At 44.0% G+C, this 23134-nt stretch overlaps 1 protein-coding gene across 3 annotated transcripts in view; it reads left to right on the top strand.

Annotated features, from left to right (window-relative positions):
* The first annotated feature begins 17569 nt into the window (after positions 1–17569).
* Positions 17570–23134, top strand: part of Hmgxb4 (HMG-box containing 4) — a 38708-nt gene continuing 33143 nt past the window's right edge. The window contains exons 1-2 of one of the 3 annotated variants that reach the window (XM_085843808.1): positions 17570–17670; positions 22720–22823. In XM_085843808.1, the coding sequence (XP_085699934.1) occupies positions 22793–22823 (31 nt within the window). In that variant the 5' untranslated portion in view covers positions 17570–17670; positions 22720–22792. The remainder of the gene's footprint in view (positions 17671–22719; positions 22824–23134) is intronic. The other 2 variants (XM_085843810.1, XM_085843809.1) reach the window with 2 other exon arrangements.

Genomic DNA, 23134 nt, shown 5'->3' with positions numbered 1-23134 from the left:
AAGAATTGCTTACAGGCTGTGGTCCATCCAAGTAGTCCAACAATAACTGTCTACCAATGGAAGGTCCAAGAATTCAGAAGTGGTTAACTCCACAAGGTGGGATATCTCCACTGGTCTTTAGAATACACCAGAGCATCAGAATCCTGAAGAAGTAGGCTATAATGCCAGTGAAGGAGTGGACTTGCTTTCTTCTTCCACATCCATTAAACAGTCTGACAGGAGAAGGTGTGGCCTCAAGTGATCTGGATTAAAGACGTGTCTTACTACCTCAGAGATTCTGATAAATGATTCTGATAATTTGGGTCTTCAAATTTCAAGTGATTTAATTAAGCAAAAATACCTCACAGGTGTGCCCACCCACTTTTAGATTTTAGTTAATTTAAGATGTAGTCAGGTTGCCAACCAAGAAGAGCCATCACCGATTTCAGCCTGCATAGCTTCCAAATAAAAGACATGGAAACCTGGTGTTTTATTTACAAGCTGTTGGAACTGTGCTGGGCAGGTCCTGAGCTATTCTAACCTATAGCTCAGCCATAATCCTCATGTTATTTGCTGTTTGAGTCTTGTCAGGTTAGCTCTGTTCAATATGTGTTCACAAGGCGAGCTTCTCTTGACCATATCCTCATGGTCCATCCTGTCTCCTTCTTCCTCTCTCTTTCCCTCGAGGTCTCCCCTCTCCCCTCCCCCTTCCCTCCTGCCTAGTCACAGGCTCTAGCCTTTTATTACCCAATCACAGATTATTGGGGAGTATTCTTTACAGCACACTGGTCAATGTCCATGTCCAGGCTGCAACCCAAACTTAGGGCACAGAACTCAGCATCTGGATACACAGCACACAAGACCAACACCCAAAACAAGGTAACAAGATAACAAGATCTAAGCCCTGTTTCATCACCATGTCTTCATGCCTGCTGCCGTGCTTCCCAACCCTCTGAACTATAAGCATGTTCCAGATAAACGTTTTCTTCTATAAGTTGTCGTGGTCATGGTGTCTCTTCAGAGCAATGGAAAGGTAACTAGGACATATTCCATTTCTATAGAATTCTAGAAAATGTAAAACACAGTGTACAAAGGTGCATTAGTGTGGCCATGGACCAGAGGCTGGGAGACAAAGGGAACAAAGGAACACTGGGGTTAATGGCAACATTCTGCAGCAATTCAGAGCTGATGGCTATTGAAACCTACCCCTAGCATAGCTGTGGCCATTTTGTTCTATGCCTGCCAGCTATTTCATACTGTTGCTGTAATATGCCTGCCAATCATTGACACAGAAAAATAACTTTCAGAGCAGGGTCGTGCTGACCGCATACCCTGTTACGTTCTGTATGTTCTGAGGTTTGTTAATCTTAAGAAATTCTACAACGGTAAGCTCCACTTAGGACCAATTACAATAAAGGTCAGTTAGAACTATTCTGTCTAGCTAGCCAAAATAGCTTGAGTCAGAACTGACCACTGGCTAGCACTTCCTGCATCTGTTCATGAGCTCGTTGTGTTTTTATTTTTTCCCTTTGTGAGCCTCCCCTGAGAAATATTTGCCTCAAATATTTGTCATAGCCTCAGCCCCAAACTCTCAGCTACAGCCCTGATCAATCAGTCTTAGGGTGTGTGTACAATAAACTATCCTTTTCTGACTGAGATTAGTGTTCACGTGGTTTGTGGGGTAACTCCTGGACCCCAACAATGGCAATTCTACTACCATTGCCTGTTTAAATTGTCAATCACATTATGGCCCCCATACACTGACCGAAATGTTCGCAGCTTTGTGTATTCATCAGTTTTATTACTAGGATCTGAACCGTGGCAGCCCACCTAGGCTCAGTCACCTGCCCTTGGAAAGCCAACTTAGCAGAGAAGTAATATAGAAAAGCAGAGAAAAGAACAGCAGAGAAAGATTTTCCAATGGAGCCATTGGATAGAGGAACAAAGAAATCCTGTGTCTTCTCCCCAGACCATTTTCAGACTCCTGACATGAGGTTTAGGTTTAAAAAGAAGGCAAGGGAGGGTGGGAGACATGCTGGCTCAGCAGTTAAGAGCCACATGGTATTCATAAAGGGATCTGATGCCCTCTGCTGGCATGACTGTGTACATGCAACAGAGCAGTCTTATAGATAGATAGATAGATAGATAGATAGATAGATAGATAGATAGATAGATAGATAGACAGACAGACAGAGGTAATTAATTAATAGAAGTCAAAAGGCTAGGCAATGGTGGCACATGCTTTTAATCCCAGCACTCAAGAGACAAAGGCAAGAATCTCTGTGAGTTCTCAGCCAGCCTGTTCTACAGAGCAAGTTCCAAAAGCCAGAACTACACAAAAAAATCCTATCTTGAATAAACCAAAAAGAAGAATAGGAGGAGGAGGAGGAGGGGAGGAAGAAAAGGAAGAAAGAGGCAGGAGATGTGGATAACTGCTAGATCCCATCCACCGTCTTCCCACCCATCATCTTCCCAGAAAAGTGTGATCTGCTAAGTCATCAAAAGTTTGTAACATAGTTTTCCCACCAGACTTCAGTCTTTTCCTTCTTCCAGCTGCTAGAGAAATTCCAGTTCCTTGGTGTCCATTGTCTGAGGGGTCTGATAGCCAAAGGGGAGCACAAAATTGTCGCTAGAGTATTTTCCTACCTGCCATGACAATTCCAGCTTTCTGTTACTATGATAAATGACCTGGGTTAATCCACTCACAGGAAACCTCTTATTTTGGTTCAAAATCTTGGAAGTTAGGTCCGTGACTACTCCTTCTGTCTTGGAACCAGTGGTGAGACGGCCAAGCCTCTCTGTATTTTAAAGAAAATTAGGAGCGCTAGAGATATGGCCAGCCTGGTCGACAAAGCAAGTCCAGGACAGCCAGGGATCTGTTACACAGAGAAGCTCTGTTTCAAAAACAACTGAGGCCGAGCAGTGGTGGCGCACACTTGTAATCCCAGCACTTGGGAGGCAGAGGGAGGCAGATTTCTGAGTTCAAGGCCAGCCTGGTCTACAGAGTGAGTTCCAGGACAGTCAGGGCTACACAGAGAAACCCTGTTGTGCCCTGAGTCCACGGGAAACCCAGAATAACCCAAGAATTGGGAAGTCCACTGCAACTCACAAAAGAGTCTTTTATTGTTTCAAGTTCGAACTCGGTTTGCCCACCTAGCACTTACTGTGTGAATACCAGCAGGCAACCCCGAGTCCAGAAAACACTGGGTTTATATACAGTATAGTTAGGAAGAGTGTGAATATTCACAGAAAGGGGTACAAGAGTGTGGAATAGTACTGAAGTGGGAGAGGGGTGTTTGTTCAAGGACTAATTTTATGGCCAGTTGTAACTGTCTGTGACCTGACCTCTGTTTCCTTGAGCTTGTTATTTCTCTAAGTTCTCAAGGACAGGTACCTGGAGTTTTGCTGCTTATCAGCAGGAGGGTTGGTTTTTGGAGACACAGAGGAGGTGCCATTCTAACGCTAGGGGAGGAGGAGGGAGCCCCTGGCTGCTGCAGGAGGACATAGTACAAAAACCAGCTGTCTGCATATCCTGCTTGCCAAAAGGGGGAGAGAGGACGGGAGCCTCTGGTGGGAAAACTGTCTGTACAACACTGAAGTTTCTCTAGTATCAGTAATTCTGGGGTTACAACACAACAACAACAAATACATACATACATACATACATACATACATACATACATACATACATTGGATTTATTTTCATTTTTGTCAAATGGGGTAGGGGTCTGATGTGAGTGTCCACCAGAGAAGACTACTCAGACATGGGTTTAAGCCAATAGAAAGTCTTTATTAGCTGCCCAGCAACTACACTGTGTGTTCAGGACCCAGTGTAGCTCTGGGTCTCCTCAGGGTGGCCTTTCAGATACAAAAATCATATTCCTTCTTGACATACTTCGTTTAGCAAGAGCAGTTAGCCAGAAGTAGAACTACAGAAGCCAAAAAGCAAGGTTAGTACATTTAGAGACTTTCCCAGAACTATGGACATTGATGGATCAGGCCTTTGTTTTAGTTTTGGCAGGTGATACTGTCTGTGTGCTGAGTTTTACAGTGTGAATGGGACTTACATCGTGGAGTCAGTTGTCTTTACTAAGGTCTGGGGCCTGTTACAGTTATAAGAGCAGAATTAGGGGATGGTTGGTGTGTCCACTTGTCTGTTTGTTCAGTATACATGCACATGCCTGTGACAGCCATAGGACAACCTACAGTGTTAGCCTCGGAAATACTACCATCCACCTCCTTGAAAATTGGCCAGGAGCTCACAAGTTAGTGTTTGAAGCTCAACTCTATATATCTCAAAAACAAAAACAAAACGGATGTTTAAAGAGAAAAGAATAGGTTTTGTGGCAGGCCAGGAATCTGTGAGGAAGAACTTCCAGAAAGGGACTGGACCTGTCACTGACCTTTCGGCAAGCCAATCAATGGAACTTCAATCACTGCGTGGAGACTGGATGATGCATGTGTCGAGCCGAATTGCAATTTATCACCTTAAGCTATCTGAACTCACCCAAGCAGCCCTTCCTTGCCCTCTGTGTCTAACCCAACATCCTGTTACTAACAGATAAGCCTTTGGAATGTATAAAACTATCCTTTCCCACCAGTCTCTGTCTCCTAATTTCTTCTGGTTGCAGTACTGGGTTGTTAGACCTCCAGATTCAATAGGAAGAGACTTAGAAGTGAAGTCCCACCAAAAACACCCGAACTTTTAAATTAAAAATAAGCCTCAAAGAGGAGACAAAAGTAACTTCAATGCCCTGATGGGTTATTCGCCTCCTGTCATACTTTTGCTATTCATTTGCAGATGGATGAGCTTGACGGAAAAGAAGAAAGGATCAAGTAGGGAGAAGTTCAGTTCAAGCTGTCCAGGAGGAAGCTGGGATAAGGCACAGACAGACCACAGGAAGTCTCACCAGTCTGCTCAGACCAGAGGACCCTCAAATGCCCCAACCTTGAGCAAACAATGTTTCGCATACGGATTTGAGAGACTGAATTTGTTCCTGGAGATTTCTTTGTGGAAAAAATACTGCAAAATGATAAATGTAAAATTGAATACAAAAATAGAAGGGGTCCGTGCAGGGGAGAGTCCAGGAAACTGAAGGGTTTTTTAGTTTTATAGTAAGCAATTCAGACTCAGGCAGCACGCTGAACTGGGCTAGCTGCGCCCTCTAGCGGCGTCTTGGAGGAAGGACTGAGGGAGCTAGAATAACCAGGAACACATTCTCTAGTCCAACACATTCACTATTCCAAAAAGGCTAGTGAGAGCTTTCTAGGCATGGTCTCACTTGTCCTCCTATGGTCTTGCTCGGGGAATCCAGCTGTGTGATGTTACCAGCCCACACATCAGCATCCAGATAGTTAGTTACAGCTGGAGAGTTACTTACTGTATCCCTCTGAACTTCCATACCCTGTCTGTAAATAAACAGTATCTTGTTAAAACTAAAAGCATACCTACTCCAGAGAGTGCCGAAAGGATGGAGACGGTGCTTCCATTGGTGTATTATAATGTATGGACACTGGCTTGTGCTAACTTCTTTTTCTGCTTTTGAGTCAACTCTGAAGGAAAGGAGTCTTGCTACTGAAAACTAAAGTTCCCAAGGAGGAAAAACAAAAAAACAAACAAACAAAAAAACCTGCTGGCCTGCTAGCACACACCTTTAATCCCAGCACTCCCAAGGCAACAGGCAGCTCAGTCTACACAAGAAGACCCTGTGTCAAAACTAAACAACCAAGAAAGACACACATTAGAGATGCTATAAGACTGGCTGATAAGAACTCGTGACTGCAGCGGGGAGGGAGATACAGCAAATGTATAGTAAAACGACCTTGGGCTACTTTTAGTCCCTGTCACATCTACCAGCTTTGCCCATTTCCGCATCTAACCTAACATCCTTCTGTCAGGTAAAATCTTTTAGAATGCATTATGAAACTTAAGAGACCACTAACTTCAACCAATCTGAAGGCTAAGCATGTCAGCAGATGGTGTAATAATCCACTTGGGATAGTTGTTGCCAACCAGCCCAATTAAGCTAATTAAAAGCTTTAAGTCTGTGTTTATTGATAGCCAGACCAAGAGCATGCTCCAAAAAGTTTCTTGGTGTCCAAGTTCAGAGATACGCAGTTTTAAAAGGCAAAACCATAGCAATACATTACAGTTAGATGAGGGTCAGTAGTTATTTTAGACATAACTTGCCAATTATTTTTGTTAATATATCTGGACATATAGTCAAGACAATGGAAATCTCAAGCGTGTTGCCATGGGAGACATGACCAGTAGGGGAAGGGGGTAGAGGGCTGAGAACTGTCTAAGCAAACAAAATGGAATCACAAAATGGCTTTCTTAGTCATTTCAATAGCATCTGAGACCTACTGCATAGCCTCATGTAACCTATTTGTCTGATGTTTTTACCACTATATGTGGTAAATGCTTCGATTCATGACTTCCTTTTGTTCTGTAACTTTTAAAAAGTTTATGTAATTGCTTTCACATTGGAAATCCAGTCAACCTGAATCGGTGTTCCTAGGCAATGGTCCCTGGTATCTGCTTCAGAATAATTTCTTCTTTACTTTGAGGTAAGAGCTGTGTTTCCATAGATACTATGTTTTCATAAAGCACCACTGAAGCCCCAGTTACAACGAGGAAAAGGTAGAGGACTCTATTTCCTGCTAAGCTCCCCATGCCCCCAAAGGATAAAGAAGTTGATTTCTCCATAGTCTTCAGTACCCTCCAACCCCCTGACTAATGGGCTCCTGCAAAAGATGTGGTCATTTTGAGTGGTCTGTAAGAGCAATGGAGACTTTCTCAGCTCTTGGGTGGGCTTTAACTCAGGAGTTAGACTGCCAGACACTTATGGTCACATGAAGCTTATACTAAGTCAGTGCCACCTAGTCTTGCCTCACATATTCAAAGAATGAAATTCACATATCACAGGGGGTCAGGCTTGGTTTTTTGGTTTGTTTGGGGATATTTTTGTTTGTTTGTATGTTTGTTTGTTTGTTTGTTTGTTTGTTTTGATTTGATTTGATTTTGGAGACAAGGTATCTCTGTGTAGCCCTAGTTGTCTTGGAGCTTGCTTTGTCGATTAGGCCAGTCCAAATGCAGAGATCTACCTGCCTCTGCCTCCTGAGTGCTGGGATTAAAGGCATGCACCAGTATGTGTAGCTACAGGTGGTAAGTTTTAAAAAGAAATATAACATAGATTCCTAGGTGAGAGCTCCAGAGAAAGAAGGCAGACTTCCTGCACAGGAAAAACAACCGCAGAACTGGGGCACAGAGGAGGGCCACTGCTGTGGAGTTAATAAGGCATGAGGAGTGCAGTGACAATTTTGGAGTTTTGATTTCATGAAAAACAGAAATATTATGAGACTATGTCTTTGTTCAATCTCAGGTGTTGGATATGAGGCTGCTTCAGTTTGTCCACAGCAGCTGACTATGATTTGCCTCATGCTCTAGCTGAAGTGTGATTTTGCCCGCTGCAGACAGTTTCTGCGAGTTGTATGGCATTTGGAATTCTGGGAACTTTTCAGAGGGTATATAAGTTCTAGAGCCCTGATAGGTAGGTTGTTGGCTGTTGGTGGGTTGTTGGCTGTGGTTGGTGGGTTGTTGGCTGTTGGTGGGTTGTTGGCTGTGGTTGGTGGGTTGTTGGCTGTTGGTGGGTTGTTGGCTGTTGGTGGGTTGTTGGCTGTTGGTGGGTTGTTGGTTGGTTGCTGTTTGTTGGTGGTGGTCACAGTTTGTTAAGTAGTCATGAGAAAAAAACAAAAACAAAAAGAAAAATAAATTAGTAGAAAAAATGTAGCCAAAGTCTGTCTGTAGGGAGATGCACTGCTCAGTCCAGTCTTTATTCATAAAGTGTCCAGATGCCCCTCTATTTCCATCAGATCCTCATAAATAGTTCCCAAGCGGGAGTGCTCCTGTCAGGGGAAAGAGATAAGGATAAAATGGGCTCCCCCAACTGTCATCCCTGACCTCTGGCCAGGGCAGAACCAACACTATGGCATCTCTGGTCTCTGACAGACAAAGCTGCCACAAGGACAGTAACCATTGTTTCTCTGTGGCCTCTACTTCAGCTCCTGACTTCAGGTTCTTCTTTCCTTTTGTCAGTTCCTACTTTGACTTTCCTTAAAGATGGACTGTGACCAGGACATATAAATCAAATAAACTATTTCCTTCCTGAAATGGTTTTGGTCAGTATTTTATCACAGCAATTGAAAGCAAACTAGAACAGGCCCCAACACAGATGTGAGGCAGATGGGACCAAATGAACATCCTTTTAATTAGGGAGATTAAGGTCAGAGCCATGCCCTGGCAGCCTTAATAAGCCAGACTCAACTACTCATCATCAAGCCAAATTTTAAAAGCCAAATTAAATACCACTCCATCCCCACATATAAAATAAATAAATTATTAAATGTGATTTTTTTAAAAAGAGTATCATCTTGCCAAACATTGTGATACATGCCTGTAAACCCAGCACTTATGAGTGGAGGCAGTGGGGTCAATATGTATGTATGTATGTATGTATGTATGTAACAAATGTATGTATGTATGTATGTATGTAACAAATGTATGTATGTATGTGTGTATGTATGTAACAAATTGAGTAGTTCAAGATCATCCTTAGCTATGTAACAAATTGAAGGCCAGCCTGTGCTGCATGAAAACCGATATCAAAATAAACATCTCAGGGTTGGAGACAGCTCAGTGGTTAAGAGTGCACACTACTCTTGCAGAGGATGAAAATTTAGTGCCTAAAACCTATATCAAGTGCCTCTGTCTTAGGGTTTTACTGCTGTGAACAGACACCATGACCAAAGCAACTCATATAAAGGACAACATTTAATTGGGGCTGGCTTACAAGTTCAGAGGTTCAGTCCACTATCAACAAGGCAGGAGCATGGCAGTGTCCAGGCAGGTATGGTGCAGGAGGAGCTGAGGGTTCCACTTCTTGTTCGAAATACAAACAGGAGAAGACTGATTTCCAGGCAGCTAGGACCAAGGTTTTTTTTGGTTTTGTTGTTTGTTTGGTTTGGGGTTTTTTGTTTTGTTTTGTTTTGGTTTTTGGGGGTCAGGGGAGGTTCGAGACAGGGTTTCTCTGTGTAGCCCTGACAGTCCTGGAACTCACTCTGTAGACCAAGCTGGCCTTGGCCTTGAACTCAGAAATCTGCCTGCCACCACTGCCCAGATAGGACCAAGGTCTTAAAGCAACACTTCCTCCAACAAGGACACACCTACTCTAACAAGACCATACCTCCTAGTAGTGCCACTACTTGGACCAAGCATATTCAAACCACAACATCTTCACAACCTGTAACTCTAGTTCCAGGAGATCTGTGCCCACTTCTGGCCTCTAAGGGTACCTGTATTCACACACACACTAATTTTTAAATTAATCTTATACAACCACACTTCGATTGCCAAAAAAAAAAATCAACAAAATCCAATGTTTTGGGGGGGCTTTTGGGGGGGGGTGTTGTTCTTGTTTTCTGAGACAGGGTTTCTCTGTGTAGCCCTGGCTGTCCTGGAACTCACTCTGTAGACCAGGCTGGCCTCGAACTACGAAATCTATCTGCCTCTGCCTCTCCCTCCCAAGTGCTGGGATTAAAGGTGTGTGCCACCACCGCCCAGCCCAATGCTTTTACCTACTCTTCAAACCTTATTTACCTTTCAATTCTGCCAGAGAGTACACAGGTTCAAGCATGGCCTTCCATAGTTGGATGTTTCCCATCCCTTCAGTTTTATATGAATGTATGTGCACACTTCAAGACATTGGCACTTTTTAAGTATGCAGGCCAGGTGCTTTGCAGGGTGTAGTTAGTTTGAGGAGGGTTTGGATGACCCACTTCTGGTAAGATCCCACAGTGGCGGCTCTTCTCACAGCATCATACCAAGAAGAATATGCTATCACTTTACCCTGTTACTGATGCTGTTAATATTGATTCTTTAAATAAAGGAGCATCTTTTAGGGGGACTGAAGGAACAGGCCAGTGGTTAAGAGCACTTGCTGTTCCTGCAGAGAAGACCTGAATTCAGTTCCCAGCACTAACATGGAAACTCTAACCACCTGTAACTCCAGTTCCAGGTGATACAAAATCTTCTTCTGGCCTACATGGGTATCTGCATGCACTTGATGTATAGAAACTCAAACAGCCACACATAAATAAAATAAATAAATCTTTTTGTTGATCTTCAAGCCAGGTATTGTGGCTAATGCCTTTATCAGATACCAGCATCCTGCAAGTTCAGAGCCAGTCTGATCTACATAGAGAGTTCTAGACAAGTCAGGACTACACAGTAAAAACCTGTCTCAAAAAAAATATAGATATAGATATATAGCCAGTCAGTGGTGCCACATGCCTTTAATCCCAGCACTTGGGAGGCAGAGGCAGGCGAATTTCTGAGTTCGAGGCCAGCCTGGTCTACGGAGTGAGTTCCAGGACAGCCAGGGCTACACAGAGAAACCCTGTCTCCAAAAACCAAAAAAAAAAAAAAAAAAAAAAAAAGACTATTGGAGAGTCTGAGTTTCAAGGTGGCCTTTCTCTCCTCTGAGGAAGGCTTTAACTCAGGAGTTAGAGTAGAAAGGTTTTGGTTTCCTGAATTTACAGAATAAAATTCTTGGGCCACAGATGGTATCTTAGTCACCCTAACCACAGCAACTCTTTTTTTTTTTTAAGATTTATTTATTTTATTTATGTGAATGCACTGTAGCTATCTTCAGGCACACCAGAAGAAGGCATCAGATCTCATTAGAGATGGTTGTGAGCTACCATGTGGTAGCTGGGAATTGAACTCAGGACCTTCAGAAGAGGAGTCGGTGCTCTTAACCTCTGAGCCATCTCTCCAGCTCCCACAGCAACTCTTATAAAAGAAAGCATTTAATTGAGCGGCTTGCTTACAGTTTCAGAAGACTGATCCATTGTTGCCATGGCAGAGAGCACGGTGGCAGGCATAACAAGCATGGAGCTGGAGAAGTAGCTGAGAGCCACATCCTGATCTTCAGTCAAAGCCCCTCCCCAGGGCCACACTTCCTGCAACAAGACCACAGCTCCTGATCCTTTTTGTCCTTTCAAATAATGCTTGCCTCCTGGTAAAGAAGCATTCAAATATGGGGCTAAGCCAGGGCCATTCTTATTCACAGGTGGGCACTTAAGAGGTTAGAGGGGGGGCTGGTGAGATGGCTCAGTGGGTAAGAGCACCCGACTGCTCTTCCGAAGGTCCAGAGTTCAAATCCCAGCAACCACATGGTGGCTCACAACCATCCGTAACGAGATCTGGCGCCCTCTTCTGGAGTGTCTGAAGACAGCTATAGTGTACTTACATATAATAAATAAATAAAATCTTTAAAAAAAAAAAAAAAAAAAGAGGTTAGAGGGGGAAACTCCCCTATAGCAAGAGTGGGTCCCAGGAAACAGGGTGCCATCAAGCTCTAGCGCAGGGTCTTACAGAGTTACGGCACACAGAGAGAGGGGTGAGCTGGTCAGTCCAGTTGGTCAAAGCACGAGGTGTGCAGGTGCCTCCTCTCAGTTTCATTCATACACTCAGTTCAGACTCCAGGAAGAGGTAATCAGTTAGGAGAAGATTTAGCAAGCAAGCAAGTACATTCATCACGAAACAGCTTTGAGCTCCCAGCCCTACCTGGCCTGATTGTCTCCTCAGCATCTTCCCTTGTCACCATCATTGGCTTGCTTAGTTAGTAGGCTCCGTCAAGTCCACTTAATTCAGTGCTAATACAGTAATTCTCCTTAAACAAGATCTCCATTCCTGGGGTCGCAGATACCCTGGAACAACCTTAATTTGAAAGTATTAAGTGAAAAAAAATGTATGTGTATATGTGTGCTACATCCTCAGCCCACTAAATGCTTTCATTTTTAAGATTTATTTTTATTATTTTTTATTTACATGTATCTCTATTTGAGGAAGTAGGACGCATTGGATCCTCATGAAGCTGAAAAAGTTATGGGCCACCCATTGTGAACACAGGGAAGTGAACTCAGGTCCCCTGGAAGGGCAGTACATGCTCTTAACCACTGAGCCATTGTTCCAGCCCAGGCTAACTACCTTTTATAAATATGAGGTCGACCTCATATTTTTTTTCTTTTTCAACCACCACGTGGTTGTTGGGATTTGAACTCAGGACCTTCGGAAGAGCAGTTGGTGCTCTTAACCACTGAGCCATCTCTCCAGCCCGCTAACTACCTTTTAATGTCACAGAATTTGCTACCAGAGGCCAAAAGGAAAGCAGTGGGATGGCAGCCTTCTGCTGTTGTACTGCCCACTTGATATTTATTTCTTTGTAGTTACTTTTTACATAGGCAAAGTACTCCTGGGAAAAAAGGAAAAGGGGACTCTTATCTTCCCTCTGATGCTTCAAGTCATCAAAACATATCTTGTAGACTGGAGTAATCTCAACTATGGCCTGGTTTATGGAAAAGGCCGGTATTTTGCTCTGAGATGGAATAGTGGAAATTAAAGGGTATTAAATTGGTCTCTGGACCAGTGATCTAGTGTGGATGCCTGACTCGCCAGCAAGGAAGACGCCACAACAGGATTCTTCTGCACACGTTTATTGGAAGAGCTTGATAGCCAAGGCGAAAGCCCCAGAACTGGTGCTGCTTATATAGGCCTAGGAGTGGCATGTCTATACCTGATTGGTTGTGCTTTCACTACCTCATTTACATTCCCCGGGATGGGCTGTGACTTGGGGGGGGGGGGGACCCTTATGCACATGCGTACATTGGCTGTTTACCCAAAGTGGCCAGCGGTAGCCAGCGCCATCTTGTAATGGCGTATGTGGCTTCCCACAATCTAGACTCAGCCCTGACATTTGTGTTCTCCCCATCCCAACCCCTTTCCCTTTCTCCCTCTTGCTTTGGGCCCTGCTCGATCCATCCCCCAGTTCGCTCCAGTCTATAGGGTTGTTTGTTTGTTTCTCATTATGAATGGTTGTGAGCTACCATGTGGTTACTGGGATTTGAACTCATGATCTCCGGAAGAGCAGTCAGTGCTCTTAACCACTGAGCCATCTCATCAGCCCCCGGGATTTGTGTCTTTAATTAGCAATGGCAGTCCAGCTATCCAACACTGAATTCATTCTTTGAGGACAAATGGTGGCTATTCATCCTCCTTAGGGAACTCATTGCTACCCACTTGGGCATGAGATCCTTTTCCACATGGCTCCTGGACCCAAGCATAGAAGGGCAAGGTGGGGAGGCAGAGCTAGGCACAGGGAGCCTTGTCACTGCAGAGATTCTGAAGGTCCTGAGGTAGCTGGGGAGAGTGCTAGGATGAAAAGAGGTGTAATAGAAGCTAAATGGTATATCCAGGCACCTGGCACAATCTGGAAATGACGAGCAGAAGCTGAAGCCTCTATGCAGAGGGCTCTGAGCTGTTGCTGTTTGAGCAATGTACGTACTGTGTGTGCATTCAGGAAACAGAGAGAGCTTTGGGGTTCTGTTCTCTGGATAACTGACTGGTCATGAGCCAGAATTGTCAACCTTCAGACAGAAGGGCAAGAAAACTAAAGCTGCCTCCTAAAATTCAGGTGTCCAGAGACTATGGTCAACATCCAAACCTACAGGCAGACCTTAATAAGCACAGCATGGCATGTTAAATGTTTCCCCACACGTATAGCCTTTTCTTCTGGCTACTTTTATTTTAAAACTGTCTTATGATCACTGTTTGCGCAACTAGCTTGTGATGATGCCTCGTGGCCTCAGTTTTAGATTTGGGAAGTTTCTATCACTTCTTTGATTTTTCTCTTTATTTTGTTTTGTTTGTAAAAAATATTTATTTATTTTATGCATATGAGTACACTGTCTTCAGACACACCAGAAAAGGGCATCGGATCCCATTAAAGATGATAGTGAACCACTGTGTGGTTGCTGGGAATTGAACTCAAGACCTTTGGAAAAGCAGTCAGTGCTCTTAACAGCTGAGCCATCTCTCCAGCCCCCAATTTTCTTCCTTTCTTTTCTCTCTGGTTCACAAAGAGTTAATGAGTTCCCACTCTTTGGGAACTAGGTGAGTCTGACTTCACTTTTTTCTGTAAGGTTTCATCAGAGCACTCCAGAGCACCTTCCAGGCCTTGCTCATAGGCTCTGACTGTCCTGCTTCATCTACATGGGACTTGTCAAGGTTTTCAGACATCCTCAGTTAAGTCTGTTTACTTTCCTGTCGAGGCGTTGGCAATCACCCAGGGTCACTCTGACTGCGAGTCCCGCGGGGCCCGCAACGCAAAAGGGTGGGAGCGAAAGGGTGGGAGCGACGCACAGGCACAGCGGGCTGGGCGCTTAGACCTCCACCCTGGCGCTTCGCTCGCCCCGCCGACCTGCCGGCCATCCCCTCTGCCTCTTTCTTTTGTTTTAATCAGTGATAATGATGATGCTAGGGAGCATTCGAGTGCCTAGATTATATGTGGAAGTCAGAGGATACTTTTCAGAAGTCCATTCTTTCCTTACAGGCAGATGCCCGGATAGAACTCGTGCCATCAGGCTTGCCTTTACCCACTGAGACAGCTTGCTAACCTTTCTCCAATGCTGTCGGTTTAGAAGTAAAAGTTTCTCTCTGTAGGATGCCCAGGCTGGCCTCAAAGTCCTAGGCTCAAGAAATCCTCCTGCCTCAGCCTCTCAAGTAGCTACAGGTATGTACCACTATACTTAGCTCTCTGTCTTTTTGCTTTGCTTTGCTTTTTTTTTTTTTTTTTTTTTTTTTTTTTTTTGAGACAGGGTTTCTCTGTGTAGCCCTGGCTGTCCTGGAACTCACTCTGTAGACCAGGCTGGCCTCAAACTCAGAAATCCCTTACCTCTATGTCTTTTTTCATATTCTACTTATTTTCATTTTATGTCTATGTATGCTTTGCCCGCATACAGATTTTCATACCACCTGAGTGCAGTTCTTCAGAGGCCAGAAGAGGGAACTGGATCCTCCCTCCCCCAGGGACCAAAATTACATATATTGTGAGCTAAGGGTGGTGTTAGGAACTAAACTCATGCCCTCTGGAAGAGCAGCCCACGTTCATAACCACTGTAGCTCTCTAGTTTTAATAACAACAATAACAATAATCAAATAAAAATTCATTCTCCTTTCTCAGCTTCTCAGATTGCTTTTATCTTAAGTTCAAAGTTATCCCACAGTCATTGAAACCTCATCTGGGGGCTTTTCCTCTGTATATTTCATTTAGGTGGTATCTTTGATGGGTCTTAAGGAGATCTGCTCTTTGGTATCTTATTGGCTGCTCATTTTATCCAGGTATCCCAGGCATTATTATAGCTTTCATTCCTAGAAATTGGATTTGTGTCTCTCTATGATATTTTGATACCTTTATTGATGAACAACTGAAATATTTCAAATTGTCATGTATTAAAGTATGAGGTTTGGTAGAGTTTTGATTTATGTCAACCCAACCAACAACTACAATCAATATGGTGAATGTGTTCTTTATGTCCCATGAAGCCAGAGGAGAACTCTGTGAGGTCAGCTCTCATCTCCCACCTTCTGTTGCCAAATTCCAGAGAGCCATGCTAGGATGTTCACAGCAGTGAAGCTTCACGCACATGCTTCTGAGGAGGAGCTTATTCAGAGTGCCTCGACCTCCTGGACGCCACCACCAATTCCCCTTCCAGCAAAGCAAGTGCCAGCAGGCACCTCATCACAAGAAGCACCCAAGTCATATTTTAAAGAGCAGGCCTTTCCACCCTTACCTGCATCTGTACTGCTCTTCCCCAACCAACACACCACCACTCACTACAACACGGCTTTATTATTTTCTGCTGCCCTCCCAGCCAGAGTATCAGCTGCTGAGGCTCAAGTACCTACCCTTGACTTTGTTCTCTTTTTAGTGCCCAGCACCTTGCCCAGTGCCTGATATACCCTCTGCTTTCCATAAGGTCTGTTTCAGTGAATAAATGAATGAGTGTATGTTCAGTGATCCAAGAATGATAGTATTGTGGTCAAGAACAGGCTGAAGAGCTGAAGAGATGGCTGCAAGGTTAAGTGAATACTACTCTTCCAAAGGACCTGAGTTCAGTTCCCAGCATTCACACTATACAGTTCATGACTGTCTATAATCCATCTCCAGGAAATCTGGTATATTCCTTTGGCTTCTATGAGTATGTGCACACACACACACACACACACGAACACACACCAACAGTTAAAGAAATAGAGGCCATGAATTTGAGAGAAATAAATGGAAAGGGTTGAAAAGAGGGAACATGATCTAATTATATTTATATATAAGAATTAATAGTAGTGCATGATTTTAATCTCAGGGTTCAGGAGGCAGAGGCAGGAGGATTTCTGTGAATTTCAGGCAAGCCTTGTCTACATAATGAGTTCCAGGACAGCCAGGGCTGTCGCTTCCTCCACCCATCCCTCCTGCCAAAACTGCCTACCTCCTGTGACTTTGACAAAGCAAAACAGAAGAGAACTTCCTCCCTAGAGCAGATGAAGGCTGGGTCTTTTCAGTGATGAGGGCACCAGCTTCTGGTTGCCCTGATGGAGTGAGCACTGTTCACACGGAAGGCTATAATATACTTAACACTATGCTACAAAAACAAAGTCTTTATATTAAACCAGGCTCTGGAAATTGTAAGTGCTATTGATTTATTAAGTTCTCCTCAATAAATCAGAAGAAACTGTGTTTTCTCCTGTTTCTTAGAGAAAGAGTAACTTTTATTTATTTCCATTTTGTGTGTTTTTAGGGGACATTCCTGTGGCAGTCAAACTTGCATGAATCAGTTCTCTCTTTCCACCATGTAAATTTCCGGTGTCAAACACATACCCAGAGATTTGGTGTAAAATATTTTAACCCACTGAACCAATTCACCAGTCCTCTTAACACTTAAACAAAAATTGGTGTGAGCGGTGTAATAATTTGGTGAGAAAACAGCGTGTCTTACAAGTGTATGGTCTTCCACTTCACCTGGGCTACTATCCAGATGTAGATGCTAAATTACAAATAAATACGGCTATTAACCCTTATCGCTCTGAGTCCAGCAAAGAACAGATTGTCTTGAAATAAACAGCATAACATTCCGCCTTAAATACAGAAGATTGAGGGGTAAAGGGAGAACAAGAAGGGCTACTATTAGGTGATCAGAAAGGACGGAGATTGCAGAGAAGGACCCATGAGTTCCTAAAAGAGAATACAAAGCTAATTGTCTAATTTTAAGTCTGTCATGAAATTTTCGAGGTTTGTATAAGCACGTGGTAGATTAGTACATAAAATTGTAACTGACAGTGAACGAATAAAATCCAAAGCCAAGCTCCATAGCTTCAGAACGACTGTTCTAATTGCATAGAAGTTTATGGAGCTGTAAAGACTTTGGGTTGGGGCAGGTGTTTGGCTACATTAATCTAAATGCCTGATATTTTTTATTCGCAATTTCTTTGCAGAAAGATATTTTTATTGAAGAATAAACAGGAGACGGGAAATTATTTGTTTAGACCGAGAAAAGATTTCTAGACTAAACCTGGAACGGAGGAGTTGTATTCTCAAACGGTACCGCGACCGCGCTCAGCAAGCAGGTTTTATTCGATGAGCTCGACGCTCTTTCGCCGGCGCGGTAGCCCCGCTGCAGTAGGAGTCTGCGCTCTGGGCTCGACTGAGGCGCCCTTGTTGCTCGCGCTTTTCTCTCCTTCTCCAAGATGGCGGCCGTCGGCGGCGCTGAGGCGGGATCCGAGCGAGCCGAGTGAAGGTAGCGGCGAGCGGAGCCCCCACCAGACCCGGCCGGACCCCCACCCCGGGGCGGCAACGGCCCCGCCCGGCCTCCGCCCACCGCTCCGGCCCCCCGACACCGTCCGGGAGGCGCTTCAGGCCCGCCGCGGCCTAGCTCGGGGGCCAAGCCGGGAACTGGAGTAGCGGCTGCAGCCGCCCCGGGGAAGGGGCTCGAGCGGGCCGCAGGAGGAAGGCGGCGGGAGCTGTTCAAACGGGGAAGGCGGGAAAGCTGCGGGGCCGGGAGGGGGCGTGCGGCCGCCCCAGGGACCCGCGGCCCGCGCCGCCCCTCCCCCTGCGCCGCTGTCTGGGCGCTCCGGGGCGCCGGAGGCCGACGGGACGTGGGAACACGGGTCGGGCGGAGCGCGGCGCGGGAGCCGGGGCGCGGGCTACCTGGGGCTGTCAGGAAGAGAGGTCCCGGGCCGGCGGGCGGGAGGGCTGGGCGCGCGGTGAGCGGCGAGCGGGAGAGGATGCCCGGAGCTTTCTGCGCTGCGCAGAGCTTTGTTGAACTAGCGGTTGCAGCAGACCTGCGGAGGTTATCACAGCGGGGACCCCGGGAACGGTGGTCTTGGGGACCGTATGGATAAACGATCTCGTATTGTGTGTGTTCTTTGCGTGCGACTCAGTTTGAACATGCCTTCTTAATTGGAGTCATCTCCATACAGGCCCATTTCCCCCCTCCATAACCACTACTTGTAGATTCACTTTAGTTTATATCATATAGCAGACAAGATATGTCTACCACCCACCCCACCCTTGTTTCTAGTACTGGCTGATTCTATACCCTCGTAGCAAAATAAATTTTTAAAAACTGCATCCAAAGTAAAGCCTGTTGATTATGGCTTGTCAAAATTTGGATCGCTGAACTCGTGGAACCGAGTATGTTATCAGCCAATCTGTGCAGTGGTCGTGGTTCCAATTATTAGCATTGCAGTGAGAAGATTCAGTGCGCCTTTCTGGCGATGGAGATCTCTGCAAGTTGCGAAGCTGGCAGGGGCTGGAGTGCTGCATAGGTGGGTCCTTGGAAAAGGGTGTGGCAAGAACTCCAACAGATCCAAGAAGGAAGGAAACCCACTGAAGTAAGAATTCACCTGTGCTATCCTAGAAGTAGCAACAAAATATCAGAATCTGCCAACAGCTGGATGTGTTTCTTCCTTTGACTGCACGGACTGGCAATCTAAATTCCTAAAAACAGCCTTGGAGGAAACTCCCGCCTGGAGGAGACAGACCTTCCTTGCCCAGTTTACTGGGTGGATTTTCTTTCTTTTTCAGTTCTCCGATCTGTTCTGGGATGATGATACTATTAGCGATTGATGGAACTGGGATTACCTCCAAAAACTTAGTTTCTGAAACTTTTTTTATAGCTAACGCTTTGAATTTCCAAAATAACAAAATTCTACCTTTGAAGATTTTAACTTTTTTCATAATTACTTGGTTATCCCAAAAGCCTGTGCTGAAGTTTTATTTTCAAGTGGAATTAACAGCCTGCTTCTCCTTTCTCATACCCTGAAGAAAAGCCTTGGAAGAGCCGAGCCACGCTGTTCACGTTTTTCTAAGCATTCGCTATCTATAATGGCATAAACAGTATTAAACAATGAATGAGCTTTTCTATGCTGTCATGTTTTTGCACACTAAGACAAACTAACTGTAAGATTATCCTGCCCCAAGAAGTTGACAGCATAGAATTTTGTAAACTCCAAAATTATGGAATTCAAGAGAATGGGTTTTAGCACCTGTTTTGTGTTTGCTAACATTTGATGTAGTTGTTTTCTGATGTGAAAAATCAAACCTAAATTTTTGATCTTCATTAACTCTCCCAATTTACTTTGTACCCCTAAGCCCTCAATTTAATTTGAGACATAGGGTTCATCTAATCTTGTGTAAATGCTCCTGAACTCTGCTTGCTTTCACACTGCTGCTTGAGACCTTTTCCCCCTCCCTGGTACTGTCTTTTTCTTGTGAGGCAGCCACCATTTAGGGCCAGTCAGTCTGCCCAGCCTGGGAATATTCCATAGTATTTCTCAGGTTCTGGGCTGCCCTACGTATTGGATTTGAGTTCAGGGTTCACTCACTTTTCCTACAAGCATCTAGTCTTTGTTTGTTTGTTTTTAAGATTTATTTATTATATGTAAGTACACTGTAGCTGTCTTCAGACAGCACCAGAAGAGGGTGTCAGATCTCATTATGGATGGTTGTGAGCCACCATGTGGTTGCTGGGATTTAAACTCAGGACCTTCAGAAGAGGAATCAGTGCTCTTAACCACTGAGACATCTCACCAGTCCCTGGTCTTTATTTTAAGAAAGTTCCAGTAGTAGCAGGCGTAGTCCTAATACAGAAAGCCAGCACGTCTGTGTTGACCTGCCTTCAGGAGCATTCCCTAATTTTATGTTTCCAAACCTTTTTAAAATCTACTAATTTTCCCAGCAGTCAAGAAGTAACTTTTCACACCTAGTAAAAAGTTCAGTTGGCTTCCAACCCAATAAGACATTGCCTGATTGTATCTTATATTACTTTTAATGTTCTCAAAGGGGGAAAGCTGTTTATGAGCCTCTGGGCCTGCCATTACTTATGTTTGACCAGGGACTGATGGATGTCTTATGAGACTAAATAAGGATGTTGTTGGACTGGGGAGGAGGGGGCCATTATTTCTCAGGAATTCTATGCCAAAGTTCATCAGGTACAAAAAGCCTGAAACTTCAATCTAAAGTTATTTTACTTAGTGTCAGCTTGTGAAAGCCAAGATCACCTGTATGGCTTTCTAATAAACTCATCATTTTTGAACTAGTGAGAATATTGCCATTGTTTTGTTTGAGAGATTCTCTCTAGCCCCGGAATCCATTATGTAGATCAGGCTGGCCTTGAATTCACTAGATAGCCACTTGTCGATGCCTTCCAAGTGCTGGAAGTGTGCCACTTGGCAAAATTGTTGTCTTTAAATGAGTGCATATCATTTTCAGTGGCCCACCTTCACTCCCTTTTAAGTTAATACCAAGGGGTTGGAAGTGAAGAACCATTTCTATTTAAGAAAGTGTAGTAATTAAACACTAAAACAGAAAAAAATGGCCATGTATATCTTGTCACCTTACATTCTTGCATGAGGCCTGACCCTACATTTTCTTCATTTCATGAGAAAAGCCCTGTGAGCAACCAGCATGCCAGCTCTTTAAACAATCGGCTTCATGTAGATTTACTTCCCTCCAGCTTCCCTTACCTTGAACAAATTCCTTCATTTCACATTTTGTAATTCTTAGACTTTGAAAATCATGACAGTGCTTTTCTTTGTATTGTCAACTTTGGCCTGCCTGTGCATTGTATTTATGTGGCTTTTAAAGAAACATTTGTTGTTTTGTTTTGAGACAGGGTCTCACTTGGGAGCCCTGGCTGGCCTGGAACTCATGTAGAACAGACTGGCCTGAGATTTACAGAGAACCACATGCCCCTGACATGCTGACTCCTGTGTGCTGGGACTAAGGGTATTCACCACCAAGCCTCACTAAATAAAAACTCTTAACCATTAAGTCATGAAATTTTCCCGTTAATCCAGCTTATGTTTTCTTTCCCACAAAATCTGTGCTTCTGTTTTCTCCACACCTATCTGAAGGGCTTAATAATGTTACAGAACTGTCCTTCAGTAATCCTAAAGTCATTTATTATAATGAAGGTTAAATTAAATTACCAATTAGATTAACTTCTAAGCACTTGACTGAATGAGAACATTTTCAAATTAGTTATTTCAGATGTCCTGCAAAGCAGTGAGTTCTAGGCCAATCAGAGCTGCTACATAGTAAGACCTTGTCTCAAAAAAGAAAAACTATGCAAATATTTTCTGTCCTTAAGGTACTTTAAGGATTTACTTTAGAGTGCAATATATAACTTTATCACTTTCAAAGTCAATATGGACATTTGAACTTGAATGCTACAAAAGCTTTAAGTCAGTGGCTCTCAGCCTTCCTAATGCTATGACACCCTTTAATACAGTTGCTCATGTTGCAGTGACCCCCAACTATAAAACTATTTTTGTTGCTCCTTTATAACTGTAATTTTGCTACTGTTATGACTGAATATCTGCGTTTTCTGATGGTCTTGGGCAACCCCTGTGAAAGGACTGTTTGACATCCCTGCCTCCAAAGGGATTGCCTGACCTACAGATCGAGAGCCACTGCTTTAAACAATAAAATATTTAGAACTATGTAAGGTGATGAACATTGTTTAATTCCAGTGTTCAGGAGGCAGATGTAGGTAGAGTTCTGTAAATTCTAGACCTCTCTGGTCTATAAAGTGAGTTTTAGGCCAGCCAGGGTTATGTAAGGAGACCTTGTCTCAAAAGACAAAACCCAATTCTTAGAACTTTTAAATTAAAGTACTTATAAATTAATTTTTAAAAAAAACCTTAAAATTATAAATTTTATCACCAGTGGATAAATATTTCTTTCTATCCTTTAAAAAGGGTTTGTTAGTGTTGGAAATTTCCATATAGCCAACACATTTGAGAAGTATGCCCGTATTAGTGGTTAATTTAAATAAGTTCATAAAGCCCAATCGAATGAAAAGCTTTAAATTATTAGTATCTATGTGTGTGCTGTTTAACTTACGAGCTCAGCAGACTCATCAGTAGGACTTTGTGGTCTTCCACTGTTGGTGTCCTCTGTCCTCCTCTGCATCTGGCTTTATCTGTATAGCCTGTGACTATGACTGAACCCAGCCTCTGACTTAATGTCACTTTCTACCCTGTCTCAGTGTCATTAGTCCCGTTGGCATTCCAGAAATTCTCATTAATTTTGGAAGTTTTTTTTTTTTTAATTGAGAAGTATCTTAGATTTCTTCAAATGTCAACTCTAAGACATGAATTAACTCCAGTTAAGCTTAGCATCCTCCCTGCAAGTTCAACTCGAGTGTATGCACAGAGGGAGGAGCTGACAAGACACTCCTGTGTTCCAGTCAGCCCTTGGATTACTTGGAATTTCCACCTGGAAGGTTGCTTCTCCACAGTGATTTCACATTACAGGAAGGTTTTCCTTGTTTGTTTCTCAGACCTGGTCCTGTAGACGGGAAGGAGCCTGGACACAGTGACACAACACATTCTCAAAGGCCCTGCAGGACCACCATGGCTTATGATGACTCCATGAAGAAAGAAGGTATGACCCCTTACTCAGAAGCATTCCAAAGGGCATAACCTCTTCCATCCCTGCAGTCCATGGATATAGAGACCAAGACTGGGCACACAGCCTAGACCAAGTGATGCTCCAGAGGACTGTGTGAGACACAGCCTCCACATCATCCCCAGACTGAGCCCATGGACATGAAAACCAGAACAGGGGTTCCTACACAAGAGTCTGAAATAAGAGTCTTAGTTTTTTGGGGTGATCCCCACAGCACTCGTAGTCCTTGCCAGCTCCAGTGTGCAGGAGTCTGGGACTAGGAATCTTACACTGGACTCCCACAGAGC

Source organism: Mus caroli, unplaced genomic scaffold (assembly GCF_978045245.1).
Source record: "Mus caroli unplaced genomic scaffold, Mus_caroli_1 scaffold_10, whole genome shotgun sequence".
Classification (NCBI taxonomy): Eukaryota; Metazoa; Chordata; class Mammalia; order Rodentia; family Muridae; genus Mus; species Mus caroli.
The sequence above is the reverse complement of the archived record's forward strand: the minus strand, read 5'-3'. Positions and strand labels throughout refer to the sequence as shown.